The sequence below is a fragment of the Thalassophryne amazonica genome, chromosome 12, assembly GCF_902500255.1.
Source record: "Thalassophryne amazonica chromosome 12, fThaAma1.1, whole genome shotgun sequence".
In the NCBI taxonomy this organism is placed as follows: Eukaryota; Metazoa; Chordata; class Actinopteri; order Batrachoidiformes; family Batrachoididae; genus Thalassophryne; species Thalassophryne amazonica.
In genome coordinates, this window is record NC_047114.1 from 96,153,652 (window position 1) to 96,172,996 (window position 19,345).

The 19,345-nt window shown below is 42.4% G+C and overlaps 1 protein-coding gene across 1 annotated transcript in view; it reads left to right on the forward strand.

Annotated features, from left to right (window-relative positions):
• Positions 1 to 19,345, forward strand: part of LOC117521113 (rho GTPase-activating protein 29-like) — a 75,787-nt gene that overhangs the window by 20,123 nt on the left and 36,319 nt on the right. Inside the window, 1 exon segment of the mRNA XM_034182427.1 lies at positions 9,071 to 9,217. Coding sequence (XP_034038318.1) covers positions 9,071 to 9,217 — 147 coding nt within the window.

A 19,345-nucleotide genomic window follows, 5' to 3' on the forward strand; every position in this document is an offset into this window, starting at 1 on the left:
ATGTATTTTTAACATATTTACAATTTTTATTATGTGCTTACATTGAACTCATTAAATAAAATCACACACTCTTGCTTTTAGTATCTCCAAAAAGATTAGCCCTGTCAGGGTTTCATTTTGGTGCCATTCATCCTTGACCCAAAATACATAAGTGTACCAAACGGCAAATGTCTGCTGTCCCCAGTTGCACACAGCTTTTTGTTTTTTCTGCATTCTGCTGCAAGCAGGTGCTTTTAATTTTTACACACGCACAAACATAGATGTGGCGGAAGACATCAAAAGCAGTACTCTTTTCACTCATGGTAGTCACAGCATGACACTAAACTGAATAATCCAATTGGCCGAACCACAATAACATTTAAAACCCAAGCTCCCATGGTTTATTGTTTATTGTTTGTTTGTATCCCCATTAGCTGTAGCTTTGCTGCAGCTACTCTTCCTGGGGTCTAACAGATATACAGATATAGTAAAGCAAAAATACATTTAAAAATATATATAAAAATAAATGAAAATAAAAATCACATATCAAAACCAAAAACATATCAGATCAAATTAATCATCATCTGTGCGTAGTGAAAGAGTTGACTCAGATTACTCCTTATACCGATAAATACTGTTCAGAAGTTTTTAAAGAAACATTCATTTGCAATGAGTTTGATGTGATCCAGCAATAAATTCCATTCATGCATACCCCTAAATGTGACAGTGTTCTTAATGGCATTGGTTCTAGTTACAGGTAACGTAGCTTACAACTGAAATAAATTATATGAAATTCAAGGGATCAGATGCTATCACCAACATTTGGTAGATTTGGAAGTGAATTACAGTGGTCCCTCGTTTATCGCGGGAGTTACTTTCTAAAAATAACCCACAATAGGCGAAATCCACGAAGTAGTCAGCGTTATTTTTTTACAATTATTATAGATGTTTTAAGGCTGTAAAAACCTATCTCTACACACTTTATACACTTTTCTCAAACAGGCATTAACATTTTATCACTTTTCTCTCCTGTGTAAACACTCTCTTTTTTTTTTTTCTTCAAGATGATTATAAACAGACACACGCAGAACACAATGCGTGTGCTCTCCCTTCGCTCAATGCCTCCGGGGGTACGGATGCGGGACCTGCAAAGAATCCAAGTCATGGCCACGGAGCTCTGCGGCTGCGGTTACCGAGACCATGCAGCGGGCGCTGTGGATTTTTCCGCAAGAAGTCTATCCTTGCAGGCTGCCATAGCGCTCCACATCAAAACAGCAAGCACAGTGTCTGGACCTGTTGCCAGAGTTGTCCGCAGCTCCGCACAGCAGAGAGGGGGGTGGTGTGAGTGGCCCGCTGTGGCATTTACCGAGCCCGCAGACTCAGTAAGTGCATCGGAGGCATTGAGAGCAATCGCGGTGATGTCGACCAGTGCCGCAACCGGCTCGCCTGATAAAGACACAGAAAGCGCTGTTTAAAAAAAAAAAAAGAAAGAAAAAGAAGCATGCAAAATTGCACAAAAAAAAAATCTGCGAAACTGCGAGGCCGCGAAAGGTGAACCGCGTTATAGCGAGGGACCACTGTACAAGAAATCTTATGGATGCTAACATAAGATAGGTCACAGGTAATCTCAAAACATCACACATGTGCACACACACTTCCTCCTGTAATTAGTCTGCATGATGAGAGATAAAGGAAAAGACAACATTCACTATGGAATTTCCCCCCAGATAAATACGAGGTCTGTGCTAAAAGTAAAGGACCTTATTATTTTTTTCAAAAACCATATGGATTTGAATCACGTGTGATTACATCAGACATACTTGAACCCTCGTGGGCATGCGAGAGTTTTTTCACGCCTGTCAGTTACGTCATTCGCCTGTGGGCAGTCTTTGAGTGAGGAGTGGCCCACCCTCTCGTCTTTTTTTCATTGTTTAGGAATGGCTCAGAGACTGCTGCTTTGTTTGATCAAAATTTTTTCAAAAAGTGTAAGGCACAACTGAGTGGACACCATTCGATAAATGATAAATTTCTGTAAAAATTTTAACGGCTGATGAGAGATTTTGGTCTGGTAGTGTCGCTTTAAGGACGGCCCACGGCGCCTGATGGCGATCTGCGCTCCGAGGCGGCAGCGTCTCGCCGTTTAAAGTTGAAAACTTCCACATTTCAGGCTCTGTTGACCCAGTAAGTCGTCAGAAAACAGAGAACTTTCAGAAGAAGTCGGCATGAGGAGTTTATTCGGACATTCCATTGTTAACGGACATTTTGTAATGAAAGAACGTGCGGGCAGAGTCGCATGTCGGGCCGGACCCGACCGCGGGGGTCGCGACAGGAAAAACACCTCCGTGTTGGAAACCTTAACGGGCAAGTTGGAACATGCCCAAGCTGTTAAACAATTTCTCAGTTACTCACTTGTTGAAAGCCATCAAAAGCCGCCTGAATTTTACAAATGGTTTTCAACACGGAGGTGTTTTTCCTGTCGCGGCGCACACAGATTTGCCGAGTCGTCACGGAAACGACTCGGCGAATTTGCGCGCACGTCTTTCATTAAAAAATGTCCTTAAACAGTGGAATGTCCGCATAAAGTCCTCATGCCGGCCTCTTCTGAATCTTCTCTGTTCTCTCATGACGTCCTGGGTGAATTAAGCCTTAAATTAGAATGTTTTCAGGTCGAAACAGGCCGACGTCCAGCTCCGTGGGAAGTCCTTACAGCGACAGAAACACCCCATAATCTCTCATCAGCCGTTAAACCTTTCACCGAAAACCAGCTTAATTTCTCGAATAGTGTCCACTCGGATATCCCTCTCAGGTCCAGAAAAAATGTTGATAAAGCAACGCGCGCCGTCCGCAGCGGTTATTCAGACAAAGAGATTCCGACGGGCGGGGTGGAGCACTCCTCACTCAAGGCCTGCCCACAGGCGAATGACGTCACCGACACGCGTGAAAAAACTCACGCATGCGCACGAGGGTTCAAGCTTGTCTGACGTAAAAACATATGAATCAAATCCATTTATTTTTTGAAAAAAATAAAAAGGACCGCTTTTTTCATCACAGACCTCGTATGTCCTCCTCATTAAAATGAACTGTAATTTTTCCATGTTACAAAAATAAACCCACATTATAATGCTTGGATTTCTGTAGCAACTAAATTTTCTCAGTTTTGTGAAATTTGAAAGGCCCTATAGCTTTAATTCATGCCAATTTCCGCATAATATTAATACAATAACATGCTTTTGGAGGGCGGTATGCATTTTCAGAGGCCCGACATTCATGCCCAGTCGCCCAAAATGACCGATATTCGCCCGAGTTAGACGAGACGGAGGGTCGAGCGGAGGGACTCAGAAAATGCATACCGCACGACAACAGCATGTTATTTGTATTATTATCACTTTACTGAGATAAACAACACGTAACGCATGTTGGGAAAGTGTAGGAACACGGACCCACAACAGGGGGCGCAAATGAACGGACAATGGAGTAAGTCAAATAACAACGCTTTACTGTTGTGAATGTGCACAACGAATACAACCAATCACAGAAATGGACAACAGTCAATTCACAAAAGTGTCGTGTGGGCAGGCTCGAAGATAGGAGACGCCTCTCCAAGGTAAGACCGGAACCAGACGGCTTCCTCCGCCACAGGACCCCGGGAATACTGGAGCCGCCAAGTCCCGAACTCCCAGGTGGCCACTGCCTCCGCGTGTCGGACCTGGTACTGCTGGCGAGGAAACAAAGTACAGTCAGATGGGGGCGCGTTTGCACCCAGGACTCCGAACAGCAGGAAAGTTACCTCCACCTCTCGTTGGAACAGTAATCCAAATAACTAGCTCAATCCAAAAAGATACACTCTGATAGCTTCAATACGTTACCTCTCCGGTAAAAACGATATCTCGGCAATGAGGTGGAGATGCCGTCCTGCTGATATACCCCACTGATGATTGCCGTCAGCTGTCTCAGGTGATGGGTGACAGCTGTCACCGAGGCTGCTCCCGTGAGGCGGCGGCGCCCTCTGGTGCCTGGAGCCCGCACTCCAGGCAGGGCGCCCTCTGGTGGTGGTGGGCCAGCAGTACCTCCTCTTCAGCGGCCCACACAACAACGCATACATAACAAGTTGGCTCACTTTAACTTTTGTCGTGTCAGCTGGCGCGCGCTGCTCTCCGAATTCTGCAGTGCGTCCTCATCAGGCTGGCTGATTTGGCTGCACTGTTCATTGTCGTACTATCCATGAGAAAATCATCCGGAATATCCATATTGGGACCAACACACACACTTCTCGCCTTTTTATGTTTTCCTCTGCGGACAGTTCTTGGGCTGCGCGCTATGACGTCATTTGTTTACGCACAGCGGGCGGGTATAGCCAGATGGCATCGACGTAAATCTACAATACCGGCCTAGCAACGCCTCGGTGAAGTAATAATAATAATAATAATAATAATAATAATAATTTATTATTATTATTATTATTATTACAGTGGTCAACATGAATTTTCTTGCATGGAGTTTTTCAATGGTTTTTGGTTCATTGTGGGGCGCTGAATCCGAATGTGGTGTTAGTTTTTTCCAGTCGTATCACATTTTTGTGATATTTCTTTGAACTAAAGACTTCAGGGTCTCTTCACCCTGTTTTTATTTAGTTAGTTATTTATTTTAAATTTGCATGTTCCATTCCATCCCAGCTGAGTTGTGGTGGTAACAGCAGCCCTTTAGAATTCCCGTAATGGACAAATGGGAACTGAGATAGGTTCTTGTGTGTTTGATTTTTGTGGCTTATCTTTCACATTAATAGAGCTGTTCTGTTGTTTTTTGCAAGTCTGTTCCTGTGTTTTCACTGTGCACTGTGGTGGTAGTGTGGGGGGGTTTGACAGCTGGCAGTGCAGAAAACAAAGGCTGTATTGGCCGTGTCATCCCACTGCAGCCCGGCCTTTGTTTATTCACACCTTGCACCCCTTTTTGCTTGGAAAAGGAAATGATTGATCCCTTACTTGCATAACTCTTGTATCTTTAGTCAAGCTTCATTTTTGTCGTGCTAAGTGGAACTTGTTGGTGTTTACCAGTGGGCCCTCTTATGCTGTGTCTTTGAGGAAAAATCTTCAAACACTGCAGAACTGGCCCAAACTGCCCTGAAGAACACAACTGAAAAGGAGGGTTAAAAGGAAGGGGAGGTACTTTCTGATGACCACAGTTGGTGTCACTTAGGTGGGGAACTTCAAAGCTTTTCCAGGGTCAAAGACCTCTTGCTTTGGTGCTGTGACCAGGTGAGTCTCTTGCCCCATGTGAAACCTTTTAGTTTACTGACTACACAATGAAGAAAAAAAAAACACTTTGCATGTTGGAAATAGTGTTATGTAGTTTGTCCACCAGAGAGTGCGCCAACGGCATTGTTTGCAATGCTTTCAAGCATGACTGGGTACCCCCTCACCCTTTGGTCACATTAGCTATAAGAGACTGAGGTAAAGCGACCAGCTGCTATTCATTTTATGTCAGAGTGGGCATTTTACAACAACACAAGACAAGTGGTTGCTATACCGCCAGCAGGGTGGAGCCATAACAGACAAGAAGTCTATTTTATGCAAATACTGAGTGATGCAGCACGGTGACTGCTAATCTGAGTGAAGGCAACGTGATGTACACTCACCGGCCACTTTATTATTCGAAATCAGAATCAAATTTATTACCAGGTAAGTTAGCACATACAAGGAATTTGATGTTATTGGTGCATAAACAATAAGAAAAGAAAAAAAAAACACTTCTGTAAGAAGTAAAAGAGTCAAATAGGCAAGGTAAGTGAGATCTCTGGCGTTGTTTGAGTCTATCTGTGGGTGGAAAGAAGCTGTTTTTGTGTCTTGAGGTTTTGGTCCTGATGGACCTTAGCCTCCTGCCAGAGGGGAGGGTGACAAAAAGTTTGTGGCCTGGATGGGAGGGCTCATCCACAATCTTCCTTCCTTGCCCCAGGGCCCTGGAGGTCTAAACACCCCCTGACACAAGCATGAGTTTGATGCATGCACTTGCAAGACCTGTGTCATGCAGGAGAGTAAACTTGTCTTTAACTGGTGTAGACTGAGAGGAGCACCAGCATGTGCAGTTGCACAAAGAGCATTTTGAAATGTTAAAAAAAATCCTTCACGCATAAATGTTGTGCTACGTGGCGCGATCTAATCGCCAACACGATGTGCAGCTCGTCAAGTCGAGTAAAGAAGAAGTGAGAGCTAGTGGTGACGTCAGCGGGTCGCATCAGAGCACAGCTCGTCTGAACGATGATAACAAGATGTTAAATCCATCAAAACACACTTTAACAGCTGCACTCATAACTGTTTTACCAAGCCATGACAATGTAAACATGACAAATAATTACCTTTTTAGATGGCTCAAAATGCTTTCTGCAGCTTGTTAGGCATGCGCGAATAGCTGAAGCAGTCCTCTGTGATTCACGAAGCGATTACAGCCATTTTCAACGGCCAATTTGCAGAGAAAATTATTAATCCCTCACGAAACTATTATTTTATATACACAGCGTCCAGCGCAGAGCACGTGGCAGGTGGTGGAACAAAGAACAGCGTCCAGCTGGGAACACAGCAGGTGGAATCGCCACAACAACAGGCATGCAAGTGCGTAAATCAAAAGTCATGTTCGTGTCAGGGGGCCTTAAAGGTCCTGTAGGGATGGCAGACTGCACATTCTGTGCTGCGTGGATGATACGCTGCAGTCTGCTCCTGTCCTTAACAGTGGAAGCAGCATATCAGAAGGTGATAAAGGAGATGATAGACTAAATGATGGCAGTGTAAAAGTTCACCATCATTGTTTTTGGTAGGATGAACTTCCTCAGCTGCCTCAGAACGTACATCCTTTGTTGTGCTCTCTTGATGTGGGAGATGATGTTCAGCTCCCACATTAGTGGTCATCCCTACGTAGCATGGTCATTCCTAGATAGCAGAAGGACTCCACAATGGTGACTGGGGAGTCAGACAGGATGATGGCGGTGGTCAGGACTGGGTTCTTTCAGAAGTCAACAGCCATCTCCACTGTCTTGAGGGCATTAAGCTCCAGATTGTTCTGCCTGTTCAGTTGCTTGTTAACACCAATGGCTAATTAACCAATCACATGGCAGCAACTCAAATGCATTTAGGCATCTAGACGTGGTGAAAATGACTTGAAGTTCAAACCACGCATCAGAATGGGGAAGAACATTTAAGTGACTTTGAATGTGGCATGGTTGTTGGTGTCAGACAGGCTGGTCTGACAATTTCAGAACTTGCTGATCTGCTGGGATTTTCACACACAACTATCTCTAGGGATAGAGAATGGTCTGAAAAAGAGAAGATATCCAGTGAGCGGCAGTTGTGTGGAAGAAAATGCCTTGTTGATGTCAGAGGGCAGAGGAGAACTGACAGACTGGTTGAATAGGTGACTGCATGATGCCATCATGTCAATATGGACCAACATCTCTGGGGACTGTTTCAAACTCCTTATTGAATCTATGCCATGAAGAATTAAGGCAGGTATGAAGGCAAAAGGGGGTCCAACCCAGTACTAGCAAGGTGTAGCTAATGAAGTAGCCAGTGAGTGGATGTTAGCTGGTTAGTTGTTTTGCGTTTGCGTTTAACCTGTAAAGCATCAATCTGCAATTACCTTTCTTTGTCGTAAGGGTTTGATAATGAAAACTTAGCAATCATTACCATTGATGTGTATGTATCAGCAGCATTGTAAAGTTTGTACTCCCTAATATCTATATTGGATCCACCCCCAGACAGTCAGTATCGCACGAGCTCTAATTTGTTTGAAGAAACTGATTAAGAAATACTTTTATTGTCTGTCTGTTGCATTATCTGGTTTTTCGTTCTCAAAACCTTTTATTCGCACTTGTCAGTTTTTTTTTAAGCTGTGTGTGTGTGTGTGTGTGTGGTAGTAGTAAAATGGTAAAGGTGTGATTTAACATACACTCACACAACAAAGCTTTTGTTCCCCCCCCCATTTAATCCCCTTTTATGTTCCAGTAAATTCAGCCTCTCATCCCTCTGCCTGCTGGGGTTGCTTTGATGAGAAACAGATGACTTGTCGGCCTGTGCCCCTGCTTCTTCCAAAACAGGGAGTTAGACATGAACTCACCTATTGTCTGGTGCCAGCTTTCAGACTTTACTGATTAAACTGGATATCTCATGTGTGTAGGAGAAAACATATCCTGTACATTTTTGACCTTTTCCTAATTGGCTCTCTTTAAAACAAATAAATAAATAAATGGAGCTTTGTTGTGCTGAAATAAAGTTAGGTATTGAATAGTGAGGCAGATTTAACACTCAGCTCCATTGCATTAAATTACTTGATATGCTTGGAAAATCAGTAATAAACACACTTGGTGTCTTGATGTAAGACAGCTGTCCTCTCTTTGTCACACTGGTTTTGCCTGTTAGTTACAGTATGTTTGAGTGATTATAGACCTGCACAAATGATTATAAATGGATACAAAAACCTTGATTGAAAAAAACAAGACTCATAAGTGGTGTTGTTCTCTTCTAATTTTCTTGTTGCTGCAGGTCAGACATCCTTCGCACAACATTAGCTTTCCAACTGTATGGTTGGTAGAACATATTTACAGGCAGACGACTAATGCAGGTTTATTACATAATGTTTATATGTGTGTGTGTGTGTGTGTGTGTGTGTGTGTATATATATATATATATATATATATATATATATATATATATATATATATATATATATATATATATATATATATATATCTCACCAGCATCAGTTCTTTTTTTTTTTTTTTTTTTTTTTTAAGAAAGTTGGTTAAACTCCTACCCAAAAATTCAGGTCTGCTGCTAGCCTTATTAATGTCTGACTTGAATTAATTTTTATTAATATTAATAATAAATATGTGACTGAAAATCTGCCATGTCATAGTGGTGAGTTTGAGCATGTTGTTGGAACATACAGTGTTCCACATGTACAGTAATGGAGATTTTGCTAATCCTATCCTGGTCTTAGTTCTTTTTTTTTATGTATTATAACAACTAATTAGACTTTAGCTGTGTAAATCACATGTGCCTCCTCATTGTTGGTATCTATATCATATTTGTTTATTTCCATTTTACAGACAGCCAGGAGGAATGTCTTCAAGAGATAGTACAGGAACGTCTGGCGGAGTTACTCCGCGTCCTCAAGGCCGTCATTGGCAAGCACCAGACCCTCAACTCTGTAGACATCTTGGGAGCGGCTGGTACAGTCATCGCGAAGGTCAAAGGTCAGCAGTAACGCTCAGACCCATACACACACATATATTGTTGCATAAAGTCATCTTAGTAATCACTGAGCCCATGTTTGCGTGTCTTAGAAAGAAATTTAACTGTGATAAATACCTGCATGCTCATATTGACTTTATCTTTTTGAGTCTAGGTTGCATTGTTCTTAAAAGTTCTTACATATGTGAAATAATTCCATTCAACGAAAGAATGCTGAAAGAATATGAACAATCTTAACTCAAAAGTTCATCCGCTGGAAATATGACCCACTACAAGAGTATTTCTTCAGTTGACTTGCACGCAGGAATCTGCAGCAGAGACTACATGGCTGTAATTTGCATTCCATATTTCAGTAACCGAGGAGGCCCTTTGGCAGTGAGGTTGTCCACGTATCTTCATTCTTTTCAGCGTTTTGGAGGCGCTTTGGTGTCTGACAAGTCACCAGCCCTATCTCAGTATCTTAGTCGTGACGTACGTCTTAAGAATGCATGCCAGTTGTTTGTGGCCTGTTAAGTGGGGCTTTGACAGTGTTACAATGCATTCTCAAACAGAAGCATTGTAACACTGATTAAATGTTCAGAAGCAGAATCAGATCTGACTCATGTCCCCCAGTGTGCATGAAAAGCAGTGGGAGACTCATGACAGACATTGTTTCAGATCGTGTCCTTTCAGCAAGTCATGTGACCAGCAAAGCTTAGGGCCCCTTCACACATAGTGTGAAGTTTGGGCAAAGTGCACACTTAGTGCACAAGACACAGGAATCGTGTGCAAACCGTGTAATGTCGTCTCTGCCTCCAACGCCTCATACACCTCTTGCTACAACTATTTTGCGCACACAAAGAAAAAGTGTGTGCTGTGCGAACCCATCGCACCCTCTTCCAGGAGGTGCCGGCAAAATCCCAGGTGACACACACAAACATCTAACACCGCTCGCATGGCACTTAGAAAATGTTTGGCCAGTCGCACTCTTGGCATGACAAACAGAAGTTTGTCTAAGTCCCACACGGGTGTGGCTTTGGTGTGTGCGCTGAGATGACAGGAGGTGTGTCCTTTCACTGAAGCGGCTGTGGAAATCTGTGGATCTGGACAGTCCAGCTGGCCACCACGTACTGTGTTTGGACGGACATGGACAAACAACTGCCCACTGTGACACACGTGTGTCTGTTTGCTGTTATCAAGTGGACATAAATAAAAACATATCACTGTGGCAACATGCTGCAGTGAGCGAGCTCGCGCACGTCGTGCACATGGACAGGCTGCTCCCACGTTGAAACGGACCGTCAGATCAGAACACGCAGCAGGTGATCTCACTGTCACGTCACGCACATGAGCTCTGTTTCACATGACGAGGTGTCCTGCGGTGCGTCAATCCCCAAGACGCGCGAAGCCGGCTGGAGACGCACCAGCAGATGTGGACATGAATGAGATGTGCGAACTGCTTCTTATTCATGTCGTTTCAGGACTGTATGTCTATGACCAAGGGGCATTTACAGAGGAACAGAACGGATCATACTTGTATTGCTCGCTTGATAAATACGGTGTTTTTATATGGTGTGTGATTTTATTTATTTATATATTTATTTATTTATTTTTGTAATACTTCCATGTCCTTCCTGATATGAGGCAGATTCCTGCAGCTTTCAAAGAACAGCTCCGTAGCTCTGTGGTACCCATATAAGCGGCATAATGTGGTCCCACAGGTACCGGTTGTTTTATATATATATATTCCACATAAGCTGCGCAATGTGGTCCCACAGGTACCGGCTGTTTTTTTTGTTTTGTTTTGTTTTTTTGTAGTTCCTCCACATAAGCAGCGCGATGTGCCGCACCTGGCACTGTGTGTTCCTGCCTGAAAGGCACCAGGTTCGTGCACGCCTACCCGTTGGCACATTGTTGCTGAATCACCTCTAAATTATTTACACATTATTCACTTTGTGTGTTTTTAGGAATCCGCTAGCTTAGCGCAGCTACTAGCTCTTAGCCGGTTTAGCATGGTGTCTTCTCCTGTCTCTCCCGCACTTTTCTGCTGTGGGTGTGAAATGTTTAGTTATTCCTCGTCCCCCTTTAGCAGTAATGGTACTTGTAATAAGTGTAGCTTATTCGTAGCTTTGGAGGCCAGGCTGGGCGAATTGGAGACTCGGCTCCGCACCGTGGAAAATTCTACAGCTAGCCAGGCCTCTGTAGTCGGTGCGGACCAAGGTAGCTTAGCCGCAGTTAGTTTCCCTCTGGCAGATCCCGAACAGCTGGGAAAGCAGGCCGACTGGGTGACTGTGAGGAGGAAGCGTAGTCCTAAACAGAAGCCCCGTGTACACCGCCAACCCGTTCACATTTCTAACCGTTTTTCCCCACTCGACGACACACCCACCGAGGATCAAACTCTGGTTATTGGCGACTCTGTTTTGAGAAATGTGAAGTTAGCGACACCAGCAACCATAGTCAGTTGTCTTCCGGGGGCCAGAGCAGGCGACATCGAAGGAAATTTGAAACTGCTGGCTAAGGCTAAGCGTAAATTTGGTAAGATTGTAATTCACGTCGGCAGTAATGACACCCGGTTACGCCAATCGGAGGTCACTAAAATTAACATTGAATCGGTGTGTAACTTTGCAAAAACAATGTCAGACTCTGTAGTTTTCTCTGGGCCCCTCCCCAATCGGACCGGGAGTGACATGTTTAGCCGCATGTTCTCCTTGAATTGCTGGCTGTCTGAATGGTGTCCAAAAAATGAGGTGGCTTCATAGATAATTGGCAAAGCTTCTGGGGAAAACCTGGTCTTGTTAGGAGAGACGGCATCCATCCCACTTTGGATGGAGCAGCTCTCATTTCTAAAAATCTGGCCAATTTTCTTAAATCCTCCAAACCGTGACTATCCAGGGTTGGGATCAGGAAGCAGAGTTGTAGTCTTACACACCTCTCTGCAGCTTCTCTCCCCCTGCCATCCCCTCATTACCCCATCCCCGTAGAGACGGTGCCTGCTCCCAGACCACCAATAACCAGCAGAAATCTATTTAAGCATAAAAATTCAAAAAGAAAAAATAATATAGCACCTTCAACTGCACCACAGACTAAAACAGTTAAATGTGGTCTATTAAACATTAGGTCTCTCTCTTCTAAGTCCCTGTTAGTAAATGATTAATAATTGATCAACATATTGATTTATTCTGCCTTACAGAAACCTGGTTACAGCAGGATGAATATGTTAGTTTAAATGAGTCAACACCCCCGAGTCACACTAACTACCAGAATGCTCGTAGCACGGGCCGAGGAGGAGGATTAGCAGCAATCTTTCATTCCAGCTTATTAATTAATCAAAAACCCAGACAGAGCTTGAATTCATTTGAAAGCTTGACTCTTAGTCTTGTCCATCCAAATTGGAAGTCTCAAAAAACAGTTTTATTTGTTATTATCTATCGTCCACCTGGTCGTTACTGTGAGTTTCTCTGTGAATTTTCAGACCTTTTGTCTGACTTAGTGCTTAGCTCAGATAAGATAATTATAGTGGGCGATTTTAACATCCACACAGATGCTGAGAATGACAGCCTCAACACTGCATTTAATCTATTATTAGACTCAATTGGCTTTGCTCAAAATGTAAATGAGTCCACCCACCACTTTAATCATATCTTAGATCTTGTTCTGACTTATGGTATGGAAATTGAAGACTTAACAGTATTCCCTGAAAACTCCCTTCTGTCTGATCATTTCTTAATAACATTTACATTTACTCTGATGGACTAACCAGCAGTGGGGAATAAGTTTCATTACACTAGAAGTCTTTCAGAAAGCACTGTAACTAGGTTTAAGGATATGATTCCTTCTTTATGTTCTCTAATGCCATATACCAACACAGTGCAGAGTAGCTACCTAAACTCTGTAAGTGAGATAGAGTATCTCGTCAATAGTTTTACATCCTCATTGAAGACAACTTTGGATGCTGTAGCTCCTCTGAAAAGAGAGCTTTAAATCAGAAGTGCCTGACTCTGTGGTATAACTCACAAACTCGCAGCTTAAAGCAGATAACCCGTAAGTTGGAGAGGAAATGGTGTCTCACTAATTTAGAAGATCTTCACTTAGCCTGGAAAAAGAGTCTGTTGCTCTATAAAAAAGCCCTCCGTAAAGCTAGGACATCTTACTACTCATCACTAATTGAAGAAAATAAGAACAACCCCAGGTTTCTTTTCAGCACTGTAGCCAGGCTGACAAAGAGTCAGAGCTCTATTGAGCCAAGTATTCCTTTAACTTTAACTAGTAATGACTTCATGACTTTCTTTGCTAATAAAATGTTAACTATTAGAGAAAAAATTACTCATAACCATCCCAAAGACGTATCGTTATCTTTGGCTGCTTTCAGTGATGCCGGTATTTGGTTAGACTCTTTCTCTCCGATTGTTCTGTCTGAGTTATTTTCATTAGTTACTTCATCCAAACCATCAACATGTCTATTAGACCCCATTCCTACCAGGCTGCTCAAGGAAGCCCTACCATTATTTAATGCTTCGATCTTAAATATGATCAATCTATCTTTATTAGTTGGTTATGTACCACAGGCTTTTAAGGTGGCAGTAATTAAACCATTACTTAAAAAGCCATCACTTGACCCAGCTATCTTAGCTAATTATAGGCCAATCTCCAACCTTCCTTTTCTCTCAAAAATTCTTGAAAGGGTAGTTGTAAAACAGCTAACTGATCATCTGCAGAGGAATGGTCTATTTGAAGAGTTTCAGTCAGGTTTTAGAATTCATCATAGTACAGAAACAGCATTAGTGAAGGTTACAAATGATCTTCTTATGGCCTCAGACAGTGGACTCATCTCTGTGCTTGTTCTGTTAGACCTCAGTGCTGCTTTTGATACTGTTGACCATAAAATTTTATTACAGAGATTAGAGCATGCCATAGGTATTAAAGGCACTGCGCTGCGGTGGTTTGAATCATATTTATCTAATAGATTACAATTTGTTCATGTAAATGGGGAATCTTCTTCACAGACTAAGGTTAATTATGGAGTTCCACAAGGTTCTGTGCTAGGACCAATTTTATTCACTTTATACATGCTTCCCTTAGGCAGTATTATTAGACAGCATTGTTTAAATTTTCATTGTTACGCAGATGATACCCAGCTTTATCTATCCATGAAGCCAGAGGACACACACCAATTAGCTAAACTGCAGGATTGTCTTACAGACATAAAGACATGGATGACCTCTAATTTCCTGCTTTTAAACTCAGATAAAACTGAAGTTATTGTACTTGGCCCCACAAATCTTAGAAACATGGTGTCTAACCAGATCCTTACTCTGGATGGCATTACCCTGACCTCTAGTAATACTGTGAGAAATCTTGGAATCATTTTTGATCAGGATATGTCATTCAAAGCGCATATTAAACAAATATGTAGGACTGCTTTTTTGCATTTACGCAATACCTCTAAAATTAGAAAGGTCTTGTCTCAGAGTGATGCTGAAAAACTAATTCATGCATTTATTTCCTCTAGGCTGGACTATTGTAATTCATTATTATCAGGTTGTCCTAAAAGTTCCCTGAAAAGCCTTCAGTTAATTCAAAATGCTGCAGCTAGAGTACTAATGGGGACTAGAAGGAGAGAGCATATCTCACCCATATTGGCCTCTCTTCATTGGCTTCCTCTTAATTCTAGAATAGAATTTAAAATTCTTCTTCTTACTTATAAGGTTTTGAATAATCAGGTCCCATCTTATCTTAGGGACCTCATAGTACCATATCACCCCAATAGAGCACTTTGCTCTCAGACTGCAGGCTTACTTGTAGTTCCTAGGGTTTGTAAGAGTAGAATGGGAGGCAGAGCCTTCAGCTTTCAGGCTCCTCTCCTGTGGAACCAGCTCCCAATTCAGATCAGGGAGACAGACACCCTCTCTACTTTTAAGATTAGGCTTAAAACTTTCCTTTTTGCTAAAGCTTATAGTTAGGGCTGGATCAAGTGACCCTGAACCATCCCTTAGTTATGCTGCTATAGACGTAGACTGCTGGGGGGTTCCCATGATGCACTGTTTCTTTCTCTTTTTGCTCTGTATGCACCACTCTGCATTTAATCATTAGTGATTGATCTCTGCTCCCCACCACAGCATGTCTTTTTCCTGGTTCTCTCCTTCAGCCCCAACCAGTCCCAGCAGAAGACTGCCCCTCCCTGAGCCTGGTCTGCTGGAGGTTTCTTCCTGTTAAAAGGGAGTTTTTCCCTTCCCACTGTCGCCAAGTGCTTGCTCACAGGGGGTCGTTTTGACCGTTGGGGTTTTTTCCGTAATTATTGTATGGCCTTGCCTTGCAGTGTGGAGCGCCTTGGGGCAGCTGTTTGTTGTGATTTGGCGCTATATAAATAAAATTGAAAAAATTGATTGATTGTTTCGTGGTGCACTAATTTCGAACTGTTGCACGCTGTTTCGACGTTTTCATTCAAACACTGTCCAAAGTTGCACTATGTGTGAAGGGGCCATTACCAAAGGCCCATACAGACATCAGAATTCCAAATCTTGCCCAACATTACATCTGCGTAAAGAAAGGCGTCGTAGGGCTGATGCACACCCTGTATGCGCTACACACCACCATAAACATACAAGTACACATACATATGTCTGTAATGGTATTTCTGACTATGTGTTAGGGATGGGTGATATGGCCTAAAATCCATATTGCAATATACATTGCAGCCTCTTGCAATAACAGTATGTCATGATATCTAAATTATAATCGAACTGTTTCACAGCGGGTTACATAGACCGTAAGGAAAGCCACACTGCTAAACTGCTGTTTATCCACCTCTTTACAAGCTGGACAAAATCTGTCTTCATATGCCATCAACTTGTGTGCCATGTGAGAGGGTCTTACAAACACCACTGAAATGATCTTATGTTTCAACCTTAGAAGTGCCCAAGTCCCCATCATTTTGTACAACTATTTTGATAACAGTCCCTAGTTGCACAAGCAACTTTCAATTTATATCTGTGTTTGTTACATACAGTAATTTATGATGGCACATCCACATTATAACACAGTAATTAATGTCTTTAAACAAAAGTAAAGTCAAAAGTTCAAGATGCACATAGAACCTGTATTATTAAACATATGTAACAGTGCCTTACTGTTTCATGACATCTGGCACTTTATTGTTCGGGTGTTTATTAAATCATATTTTTGGGGACTGCATGGTGGTTCTCCTAACAGTTTACTTTGTTGTGGACATTAAAAGTTATAAGCCGCATATTTTTTCCAGTAATCATACATTAAGTGGAGCTAACAAGTGATGTTACCGTCAGCTGCTAACAGTGCTAACACCATTAGCATACAACATTAAATCCTCTGAGTTTCACTCAGCGTATCCATTACAACAGAGGCGTCTGACCCGTTAGGACATTTGCGCTGTATGAGCTCAGTGCTCTAGTTTGGAGCATTTTATGACAAACACCTGGAATATTCTGGCTTGTTGTGCGGTGAAACGTATGAGAGGTAGCGTCGTCAACAGTCGTCGTCTTCTTCTTCTGTGGCATTTAACAGCAGCTGGCATCCTTATCGTTGCATTGCTGCCACCTTCAGTCCATTAACATGCATTACCGCGATAGTGCAATAGAATGAAAATCTCTACTGAAGGCCAAATTTATATCATTTGTACTGTCTACTGCATATACCGCGTGGGACTTCATCATATGACTTCTGTTTGATTATATTATGAGGTCATTCATATCAATCAATCACAAATACTTTGCTCATCAATATATGCTTCACATCATCCATCTAGCCTTATTGGTTTTTGAGATATACAAAATAGGTGCTTTTTGCACCAAGTTTTCCTTGATCTGTGGACTTTTACCAAAAGACTCTAAAATCTAATCACCTCTAGATAGATGTCAGAGTAATATTTTGGAAAGTTTGTTCCATGTAGACTTCTTGGTTGTTGAGATATACAAAAAAAAAGTGTTTTTCAAACCATGCTTTTCTTGACCTTTGGCCAAACCACTGTAAAATCTACTCACTCCAAGGTATCTGTCCATGTAATGTTTCCATGAATATTGAAGGAAATCTGTCCAGCAGTATTTGAGTTATCTTGTACGTAGACACTCAGGCGCGCAGGACAGTACCCTGCTTCACCATAGTGACAGAGGTTCTTAGTGACGGGACGGGCTATAGAAAGACAACTTTTTAAAGGAATATGTCCCCCTTCACACTCATCTTAAAATAAAAAGAATCAGTGACAATGTCCAATCCAGTAAAATGGATTGGTCTGAAACACACCCCAATTAAAAACAAAAGGCAAACAAATTCACTCAAACCACACAAAAGTACCATCAAGGTTTTCTCTCGTCTTATTCATCTCACTCAGGGTGGAAATATAGTTTCTTTTAACTATTTGATGGCTGATTCACGTATTCTGCGTCCAGTTGGGCCCTCGGTTGTACATGTCCTCAGAAATGAACACAACGCGTCCGCATGCTGCACTATACACAGAAACAGTAGGGGCAGTACCAACACCATCAGCAGCAACAAACTGGTGGAAAGTTGTTAAGAGAAGCTGTGTGACCACGTCCAGAGTATCCCACATGTATATGATTCATCATTGTTCTTACTGAACAGCAACAAATATGTTTGTCAGAACATCTGCCAAGAGATCAGTCAAATTCAAGTTTGCTTACAGCATAGAAATCCGGACGTTCTACTTGGTCCAAGTACCTTGGCATGCCCTCTAGTGGAATCCGCCGATGACTTGCATAGTCCAAAGGCAGGTCCGTGTACCGTTATGTTCACAAGGCAGACTGCTGTGTACGCGAACGTGTGGTTTAAAAACAAGTATATTTCCTCCCGAAGATCGCAATGAAATTGAGAGTTCTGTTCATAATCACTAAAGGACAGCACACAGATTATACCCACAGCAGTGCCATCACGACTGATTTCCCCTCCCTTTTTTTACACCTGGTACTACACAGGGAGAAAAAAACGAGAAGCTGATTGTGTTTCACGGGTTAACGTTTACAATGTTTCCTTGTCATGTCCAACAAAAGTAATCTAATCTTTCCCTTTGAAAAGGCTGCATTCCTGCAGAGAAATTTAGCGTATAAAGTATTTTTAAAAACCAGTTGGCGTAAAACTACTGTACTTGAGTTGACAAATGGACTTTTGGGGGATTTGCCTGCCCGCTTTGTGTCACTGCTTCCTGTGGCCACACTGGCCTCTTGGTGCTTAGGGACCAGAATACTGACCCGAGTGACCCAAAGTGGAACTGAAAAAGAGAAACTGAAAGAGGAATGAGTCAACTTTATAAAGCTTGCAGGGTATCGAGCCCCGTATGTCACAATGTCTTAAAAATGTGAGCCCTTGTTATTCATGTTGGTCATAGCCTTAGCTTTGGTGTTTGGTCATGACACATGGACTTGGGTAGCTGCCAGAATTTGCAGGATTAAATAAAACAATGCGTCTGATTGCCTCACCCGTTTGAAATGTCATTTACATGTAGATGTTATCCTCTCTAGCTAATCTCCAGCTATTGTAGTTTGACTCTAGACATATTTACAGAGCTGAAAATGTCAAATATATTCAGCTCTGCTCACCTACGTAATACACACAGACAGAAAAGGCCATTACGCCTTGCATAGATCATGATTTTGTGATCTTTGCCCAGGCTCTTACAGGCTCAGGATAAGATGAGCTTTGTGGCATGGCCGCATTTTGTTCTTGTTTTCTCGCTGACTGGAAGCCTCGAAGGCACCGCAGTGAAACATCCTTAATGTATTGAATTCCTTTCTCTACTCCCTGCTCTCTATTGTCTAGGGAAGATTTTGGCAACTTGGCAGAATGTACTCTTTACGGGAACATATTTTTGTCTTTGTGAATGTCAAAGGCGTAATGTGCAGAATGAAGGGGATGGGTGAAGGGACTGTATTTTGGGATGAGGCCTTTGTGTCTAATACAGAACTACTCAAGACATTTGACTTGATTTTGTGACACATTGTAAGTCATACTGGTGTACCATTTTCTCTGTTGTGTGTGTGTGTGTGTGTGTGTGTGTGTGTGTGTGTGTGTGTGTGTGTGTGTGTGTGTGTGTGTGTGTGTGTGTGTGTGTGTGTGTGTGTGTGTGTGTGTGTGTGTGTGTGTGTGTGTGTGTGTGTGTGTGTATT